At 39.7% G+C, this 9,482-nt stretch overlaps 1 protein-coding gene, 1 long non-coding RNA gene and 1 pseudogene across 2 annotated transcripts in view; all 3 read right to left on the reverse strand.

Moving 5' to 3' along the window:
* LOC137622766 (uncharacterized) overlaps positions 1 to 1,299 on the reverse strand; it is a 2,193-nt gene extending 894 nt beyond the window's left edge. Inside the window, exon 1 of the long non-coding RNA XR_011040470.1 lies at positions 1 to 1,299. This exon is cut by the window's left edge and continues 740 nt beyond it. This is a non-coding gene — a long non-coding RNA (uncharacterized lncRNA).
* A 1,537-nt stretch (positions 1,300 to 2,836) lies between these two features.
* On the reverse strand, positions 2,837 to 7,089 carry LOC137622500 (uncharacterized). The gene is made up of 3 exons (XM_068353104.1): positions 6,667 to 7,089; positions 3,770 to 6,502; positions 2,837 to 2,862 (listed from the first exon to the last, which is right to left on the reverse strand). The coding sequence occupies exons 2-3, from the start codon at positions 5,619 to 5,621 to the stop codon at positions 2,837 to 2,839; spliced, it is 1,878 nt and encodes a 625-aa protein (XP_068209205.1). The 5' UTR covers positions 5,622 to 6,502; positions 6,667 to 7,089.
* A 1,738-nt stretch (positions 7,090 to 8,827) lies between these two features.
* On the reverse strand, positions 8,828 to 8,945 carry LOC137622900 (5S ribosomal RNA; annotated as a pseudogene).
* Between the last annotated feature and the right edge of the window lie 537 nt (positions 8,946 to 9,482).

Consider the following 9,482-nt stretch of genomic DNA (forward strand, 5'->3'; position numbering starts at 1 on the left):
CAGTACACTGCAGGGGAACGAATCCAAAAAGATTTTTTGGATTTACCAAATAAATTATTTACACTACATACAAATTTAAGTTTATCATTTTATAAATTCAACATTTCAGATGTTTTCCTCCGGCTTTCCACAGCAGCCTTTCTTTTAGGCCTTTCAGAAGCTGGTGATAATTTGTCAATGTTGTGCAAATCATTTGGCTTAAAGTCCACATCATCATCTAAAGAAAGATAAGGTATCAGATTATTAACATGGAGTTTACAAACTTGTCTGGTACGGCCTTTGAAAACTCTTGCATGCGTAGTTTCCCCAATATCATTTGTGAAAGTTTCCTTTATTCGACCTAGAGGATAGTTGTTAATCTTCGTATTATCTTCCTTAATTAAAACAATGTCACCTGGTTTTAGAGGATGATGAGTTACAGGGAGATATCTACCCTTTCTATCAACCGCCTGGCTTAAAAGGGTCTGCAAAAACTCATGATGGTAAATATCTAAAAGTTTACTCCTAATTTTAGACAACTGTTCAAATTCATTAGTAGTTCTACAAGGAACAAATTCTTTATCCTTAGGTAAAGGTGATAAATCTGGAATGATATTGAGGGAAGAAAGCTCATACCCTCTTATTAACATTTCGGGAGTTATTGGTTCAGGAAGGTCTTCCGCTGCACTATCCCTAAGAGCCTCTTTAAAAGATATTGGCCGTTTGTTTACCAAGTGGACAACTTGACATACAGTAAACTCAAAATCAAAGAAAGAAAGGATATTGTTCTTGATGGACCCATATAGAAGCCTCTTTGTTAACTTGACACAAACCTCGACCATGGAGCCTAACTGACTACACCCTTTAAAATACTGTTGAAAAGTCAAAGGTTTAACACCTCTCTCCTCAAAATACAATTGAGTGTGGGGATCGTTCAAATATGAAGTTATAACATTAGCTCCTGCAACTATTTGTGACCCTAGGTCACTAATGCATAACTGTGGAATGCCAAATTCGAAGCAATGAATAGAAAATGCCCTAAGAAAATCAGGCACACTAAGTGTTCTGCAAATTTTCAAATTAACTGCACGAGACCAAGTGCAAGTAAAACATAATAGCCATACCTTAATATTTTCTTTCTCCAGCTTAACTGTAAAAGGACCAATATAATCAACGAAAATATTGCCGAAAGGTACAGCTGGTGGGTCTTCCCTGAATTCCCTGTAACAATTTTGATTTAAATTAACAGGTCTTGCGTTAAATCTTTTGCAGTGAACACATTGCCTCAGAATCTTTTTTACCAATGAAAAATTTCTAGGAATAAAATAGTATCTTCTGAGTTCAGCGAGAACAGCATAGCACCCAGAATGAGCTAATTTATGATGAATATCAAGTATAATTAACTTAGTCAGATGGCTGTCCCTAGATAATAGAATAGGAAATTTTTTCTCATTCTTAAATTTGCTCTTCACCCTCAAAATGCCATCGTTATCAACAAACACATTCAACTGAGAAACTATACCTGGTATATCCTTTACTGCAGTAAAGTCTTTGGAAAAATGTTCTAAAACATCAGCAAAGTGATTTTGTTGATCATATAAAATCAAATGGACAATAGCTAAAGAGAAAAAATTCTTTTCTTGTACCTTAACTTCCTTTCTCACTTTAGCCTTCCATTTGTATATGCATATTATACACCGACGGTACAGCAAAACCAGTCTTCTGAAATCTGAAAAATCTGAAATATTAACCAAGCATTCTCTCTTAACTAAAGGAACATTAGAAATATTCAAGTAATTTCCTGAAAGATAACCCTCTTTAGGAATAGTGAACTGCATGTCAGGTGCCCGAATATTAGTCAGGTCCGGGCCTGAAAGAAAACAAGATTTCATCAACAATTTATATGATGTGCACCTGGTTACCATATCTGCAGGATTTTCCTTGCCATTAATAAACCCAAATTGAACCGGATATGTTTCACAAAGTTTTTGTATGCTATAGATTCTGTTCATTACAAAAGTAGAACATTGGTTCATTTTCTTAAGTTGAAGAGAAGAACTTATTAACCATTGCAGGGCACAAGAAGAATCTGAAAAAAGACAAATCTTTGTCACCTTTATAGGTTTTATGCAACTGGGACCAGCAAGATCCAAATAAAGATCAATAGATTGCTCAACTCCTAAATTAATGGCGTGGATCTCTAAAGATGGTATGGATTTACCTTTCAATTGGGTATTAACCAACCGATTTTTAGCATTAACAAAGGTAAGTTTGCCAGACTCAACATTCAGTAGATAAATGACACACCCATATATGTCACAACTGGCATCGGTAAAAACAATTATATTATACTCACCATCCCTTCGACCCACAAACCGAGTTACTTTGAGAGGGGGCGATGAATTACACTGCCTACAGATATTCCTCCAGTCTTTGAGCTGTTGACTGTTAAGAGTCTGATCCCAATTCAAACCCTTTTGACACTGCAAATTATGCATATAAATCCTACATCGGTTAAATAAAGGCAAGTTGAAACCAAAAATGTCAAACTGGGAGGCAATGGACCTAAGAATTAATCTTTTAGTGTTAGCTCCTGGGTCAAGGTTAATTGGCCTAGTGAAAATATCATCCGAAAGTCTATCCCATTCAAGCCCAAACAATTTATTGACTTCAGGAGTAAGAACTGACTGATCTATGTCAGACTGCAGATCAATATCATTGGTTATCAGCTGCTGAGTTTCAAATTTAAAGGGTCTGAATATGTCATCTAACTGCTTATAGGCCCACCTTAGGTCATCAGAGCTGTTCATAGTAATAGCACCATTATCCATATATATTAAGGCGTAAATAAGTTTCTTTAGTTCATCAATTCTTGAATCATTACTGGAAGTTAAAATTAACATATAATACAATGAAGCCATCAAAAGAAATGGGCTACACCGAAGTCCAAATGAAAGCCTGACATTTTTATAAGCAACGGGAGTGTAATCACCTGCGCTAACATTCCGAAACCAAAAGAACAATAGTCTAGACTGATCAATTTCACTTAAAGCCAACATATTGAAAGCTTTTTTCAAATCAAATATTAAAATTTTTTCATCAAACCTAATATTAAGAAATGCAGATGAAAGTTTTTGATTTAGGTTAGGCCCAGCATACATACATTGATTATGTGACAATGACAGTTTCTTATAGGATTCCTGCAAATTAGAAAGAAACACTATGCGACATTTCGTAGTATCCCTTTCTGGCTTAAAAACTGGCATATGAGGTAAGAATGAATAGTTAGGGTATTCAGCCTTAAATACTTCCAAGTCAAAAATTGGTTCAATAATTCCCATATTTAATTGCTCCTTTATGCAGTTATCCACCAACTGTAAGGAACCTTTCTTACGAAGTAACTTTTTAAAATTAGATTGAAGAATAGCCTTGGAAAGAGACTCATTTCTCGAAAGAAGGTGTGATACCTTTCCATTCCATAACAAGGGAACAACTATACGCCCATCACTTCTCGTGTGCAAATTTCTCAAAGTGTAATCCACGAGAGAGTTATTGAGCTGATTAGATTCGTCACTATAAACTTTCTGATCATAGTTCAAATAAAATTGGCTCTCCATATTCAGGATTTGATCAGTTGCTTCTTGCAGTTTCCTATCAATAATAGTTCCTTTATCGGAAAGTACAGTGAATGAACAATTTGTCGTCATGTCATTGAGCTCGTTAAATTCATCATTAATAGATACAGTAGTAGCTAGAAAATAAGAATGGCAAGGGATATTATAATATGTACCTTTTTCATCAATAGAATTTTCGCCCCTTAGTGGTTTCGAGGCTAAATTATCTTTACCATTAAGTGAAGTAAGATTAATTAGGAACCTATCAACATTCCCCATCAGCATTATTCCCGAAGTAGTCTCAATATACACAGACGAATTAGGACTCCCTATCATTATATCTCTTCCCAAAAGACAATGTGAAAAATCTACTCCTAACAAAAGCTGAACGTCATCAATGCTCTGAGAACTGGCTGATAAAAGCTTGTCAGCAAATACAAAATTTTTACTCTGCATTATACTAACTACCTGACCAAGACAAGGTAAATTTAATTGCAGGTTTATAGAGGGTACAACTAAAGCAGAAATAGCAAAGATTTCATTCCCCAGCTTTATAGGGACTTCAACAAGACTAGTAGAATATTCCTTTTGACCATTAAACCCTTTCACAGTAAGTTTAACATTGGTAGTCAAAGACTTTAAATTACAAGAAGAAGCTAGCTTACTAGATATAAAAGTATTTTGTGACCCTGAATCCTTAAGACCCCTGTAAAGCTTATTTTGACCATTTACATAAAATGTGAAAGTAGGGAGAACTGAACCTGTGGTAACATTTGGCAATACTGCTATCCCACTGCTAGCTTCCTTGGAAGACTCTTCTTTACTATTACACCTGTCAGGACTAAGTTTCCCACAAAGATACTCCATGTGGTACTGCGAACAATGTGAACAGGGTCTTCGAAATCTGAACTTACATGCTTTAGTGAAATGATTGAAATTACCACATTTTTCACAACCTTTATGCAAATTTAATAAAGAAATTTTGTCAGAAGGGGTAGCATACTTAGTACACTTGTAACTTAAATGATCATCGTCAGAAATACCGGCCTTGGAACAAAAATTACAAGCTTTGGCGGGAACAGTCTTAGTTTTAAGAGCCATGGTACTAGTCTTTGTCTGTAATGGCTTTGAATAAGTTACAACTTTATCCCTGACCGACAATTTACCTTTCGTCTGACCCTGTTCATACCTTTCACATGCTGTAAAGAAATTATCTACAATTTGCTGAAATGATGGATGAGTCACATTAGTGATATGAACCAGATGAGACTTAAATCTATCATTCATTGCAGACCAAACAAAATATCTAACAACCTCCTCAACATCAATATGCAAATATTTGAAATTTTCGACTATATTTCTAAGTTCTGAAAAGAAGACAAAAGGGTCCTCTCCTTCTTTGAGATTTAGACAAGTTAATTTCTTAATTACAGCCGATTTTCGTAATTCAGTCGAGGCAAATGCCTTAGTCAATAAGTCTTTGGCATCGTTGTAACTTTGTTTGTCGGCCTCCAATGAGCCAAGTAAACATTTAGCCCTACCTTCTACTTGTTGTTTCAAAAGTAAGAGCAAGTCCCTGTCTGGATAATTAAAACTCTGGGTCGTAGTTTCAAATTCTCTAATGAATTTCAAAAAATCCTCACCTTCCTTACTTTGGAATTTGGGTAGAGGGGCAGTGGGTTGCCTCAAAAGACTCCTAGCAATATCAGTAGTTAATGAAAGGGGAGGGCTTCCAGCATTTACACTTACATCCAACAAAGGCAAAATACCTGAAATTTTATCATGGTAAGACTGACACGCTGAAAGCTCAGCTTCCAAATCCTCCTCTCTAAATTCCCCTGAAAATTTTAGAATCTGTATTTTAGAATCCAAGTCACTTAATCGCTTCCTATAATCCAGGAGAACACCTCGTTCAGATACTTTAGCAGTATTTTCTAATGAAGGGTACTGCGAGGAACGGTTGGCACAATCTGTAACCTTCTTCCTAATAATCTTACGCTGACCAATTAGCACTACCAATTCAGCCATTATGACTACAAAAACAGGCACCAAAATATATAAAAAGTATGATTAATACAATACACAACTACAAATAAACAAACAAGCACCAATATATATATAATAAGTATATTAATGCAATACACAACGAAAATTTTCTAAACAAAACAGTAAACACCACTTATTACAAATAACGTTATTACGAAGCAAAAAACTCAAAATAACGCGAGAAAATAGGAGCACTCAAATACGCACTAATTATTCGCAAAGGGATAAAAAAAATATGAACCGCATAAATGGTTAACAAAGAACTTTAAATCAATTGCCAAGTAAACAAAAAACTCGCTTACGGAATCGAAAAAAATGGTATACTAAACTCTTCTTGAACAGCAAAAAATCGATTAAAGAAATAAGCAAATTATAACAACCCCTTCCAGGAAGAAACCTCGAACACACCGCAATTCACGTTCTGTATCACGTACCTAACCTATAATGCTAAATCCTGTCACGGTCGCCATACGCTGAATTTTAATCTACAAACACCAGGAATTAAATAAGGATAATTAAAATGTGAAAAAAATTAATTTATTGTATTTGATAAATATCCTAATTCATCCAGTTGCTGATGCGGCAGCTAATACACAAAGTTGAACATCGTGAGGCAAGGGGGAACCGCAGTAATTCAGCTTCTTCCAAATACCTTAAATATTACCAAATGTCAAATTACATACTACACAACGATCATAAAAATACATATAAAAATCAAATTATTATGTGAAGCACGTTATAACACTTGGCAAGTTGCATACCTTGGAAATCTTATGTAAATAAATATAAACCCATAGTCCAAACTGGAGTCCACGAAGTACAATTTATGATATCCCTTTAAAGGGTACGAAGTCGTTACAAAACTGAAAAGGGTACGAACTCGTTACTAAATTGAAAGGTATGAAAAAATATAACATTGAAAAAAGTAAGCGATGATAATTGGAAGTCAAATTTAAATGGGATGGCATTATCCCTCTAAATGATTTCGGACTGACATAAAAAAAAACTCCCCCTGAGTTTTACAGACCCACCGATATCATCCTGGGACGAAGGCGAAGTACGTGTAGAGATGGGTTGCGATGAAAGAAAGCTTCTTCCTGGTCGGGATTACACAGAAGTTTACATGGCGATAATACTCTTCGTCACTTCAAAGGACATGTAGAAAATGTTCTTGTCACGTTAACTGTGTAGCTGTACAAAGTGTATTCTTATATCAAGAATAGGAGCTCGAGTTACAAGACCCTTAGCGATGGAATGCTCCTTCGTAACTGTCTTAAAGTTTCCGTCAACCTCAGGAAGAAAGCAAAGCATTAGTGGCTGGTTAGGTTAAAACCAGAAACGGCCGCAGGAAGGCAGTGAGCTGTTAACAACCAAGGGGGTAGTTAAATACTTGAAACTAAGCTAACTGTCTTCCAGTGACCATGCTACTTTAAACAAAATATAATATATAACAAAATATAATATATAATAAAAAAGAAAATACAAATTCCATTTGGAATTTCAGTACAAACCCCTCGATTCCTTTACTGGCAAGAAGGAGAAGGTTTGGGTCATCTGATACAGAACGGTGACTCGAAATCTTGTAGAAGTTGGACCGAAGGGCCGGGACCCCAAGATTCTGAGTCTAGCAAACAACTCAGGAGCGAACCTGAATGTTGCCTGCCCCTATCCCTTAAAAAAGGGCGGAGTCGTACGAGACCAAGAAGATTGCTTACACACTTGCCGAGGCCAGAGTGAGCAGGAGACAAAATACGATCAGAGGCCTGACGTAATGGTTCTTGAGAAGATCTCTTAAGGGACTAAAAAGTCCGAACCATGCTCCATGGAGGAGGTCTCACTCCGACTGGGGGCAGGGACGTTCGCAGCTTCGCATGAGCGAAGAAAGGTCCAGCGGGAAGGAAAAAGTCTATTCCTTTCAGCCTGAAGGCCAGAGAAAGGCTGAGCGACAGGCTTCATTGCCGAGAGCGGAAAGGAGTTTCCTCCCGCCGAAAAGCAATAAGTCCGTTATTGCTGGAGAAGAGGCCTCAAGGGAAGAGGTATCTCTCCCACAACACCAACCACAGAAGACTCTCCACTTCGCCTGCTAGACCCATGTGGATGACTATCGCAGGTTGTCTCTTCTTGAGGAGGCGGGGAAGCCGAAGCGATGCCACGGCTCGTGAAAGATGTTGTAGTGTGGTTGTTTGAGTAGCCTGTGCCGTGGGAGAAGCTCTCCCGGGAGTTCCGTCAGGGGAAGCAGAGGGTCCGGAAACCGTTCCGCGTATAGTCACAGTGGAGCTCTCAGGGCCATCAAAAAGTTGACAGACAACCTGGTCTTGTTGAGACCCATTCTCAACAGACAACAATGGTGGGAAGACGCAGGCGTCGATGTTGTCCCACCATCACCGGAAAGCATTTTGCCAAAGAGTCTTGGGGTCTGAGACTGGGGGGAAGAACCGCGGAAGCTTGAAGTTCTAGGCTGTGGCGATCAGGTCCCCCAGGCCAGGACTTGCCGGCTACTAAAGGCCAAAGACCCCCAGGTACCCTCTATCTGAGAGGCTCTGCTCAGATAGTCGGAGAGAATATTCCTCTGCCCGGAATGAGCGAGCCGATAGTGGTATAGAGAGGACCTCGGATCATCTCAGTATCTCTACTGCAAGATGCGAAGGTATGAAAATGCGTCCCTTGCTGGTTTGAATAAGCAAGTACCATGAAGTCGTTGCGCGCGGAGCGACTCGGCAGGAACTGTAGGATATGTAGAGGGGCCAGACTACGGCCCCTAAGCCTACCTGAATGATGGAGAGGTATCCTTCAGGTCCTGACCATAGGCCTGAACCGGAACATGCACCCCCCTCCCCCCCTTTTCTTTGACGAGTCCGAGAACAGCATCAAAATGTTAGGAAAGGACGAGAATATCCACTCCCATCAAGAGGTTCCATAGGTCAACACCCATTGCAGGTATAAACGTTCCGCTGGTCCCATAGGGGCCAGAAAGTCCGGTTAATCGTTGCTTTGATACCACCGGAACTTGGGCTGCCCCACAGGGAACTTATCCTGAGGCGACCGTTCGGGACTTTAGACGGGTCTATGAAGAAAAGAGACCCAGGAAACGTTCCAAGGTAGGGCTGAAAGCTCTGCTTGACTGAGAACAGGAATTGCGACTCTCCTCAGCCTTGCCACAGTCATCTGAAGGGAAGGCTCGGAGAAGGAGGCAACAGCATCTGGCATACCCAGGCGGTCACCCATCCAAGTACGGACCAGCCCAACGTTGGTTAACTTCGCTGATCGGACGAGAAGCGGTGTTTCTAACGTGGTAAGGCCGTTGACTCAATATCATGGCTAGATACCCCAGATGTTGAGGCAGAAGTAGAGAAGGCTCCTAGCAAATTACCATGATCCCTCACTCATGGTAAGGACCCGGAAGCCTATCCCGGCGTCGAAGAAGGTCGAACCCGAGCCTACCGGAGTTGACCAGACCTCCAAAAGGCTAAGGAGGCGGAAGCCTGCTCCTGAGCGGCCATGAGAAAAGCAGGGAGAGTTCTTTGGAGAAAATCCTGCGATGCCGCAGCGGGATCGCCACACCGCATCTTAAGTCTAGGCTGAATTCCAAGAGCTTCCTGGAAGATGGATGGAATGGAAGCTGGAAGTACCCGTCCTTCCGATCCAGGACCTAAGGAGTCCTGCCGCCTCGTTACCAGTCTAATCGATTCTGCTGTCCCACGCTGGACGGAGTTTGTTCGACAAACTTGAACAGAGCTGAGAGGTCGACCACGGAATTCCCGTCTCAGATGCTTTCCTACGAGAAAGGATCGACTGAAGAAGCCGGAGGGTGAAGCCGTCGACGATCCTATGGAGGACCTTCTC

Source organism: Palaemon carinicauda, chromosome 29 (assembly GCF_036898095.1).
Source record: "Palaemon carinicauda isolate YSFRI2023 chromosome 29, ASM3689809v2, whole genome shotgun sequence".
Taxonomy (NCBI): Eukaryota; Metazoa; Arthropoda; class Malacostraca; order Decapoda; family Palaemonidae; genus Palaemon; species Palaemon carinicauda.

What these genes read in the sequence shown, in the direction of transcription:
- LOC137622500 (XM_068353104.1), bottom strand. Translation starts at nt 5,621, where the DNA reads ATGGCTGAATTGGTAGTGCTAATTGGTCAGCGTAAGATTATTAGGAAG. An exon ending in AAATTCTATTGATGAAAAAG is followed by an intron (nt 2,863 to 3,769) that starts GTACATATTATA and finishes TTTAACTTCCAG; the next exon opens with TAATGATTCAAGAATTGATG.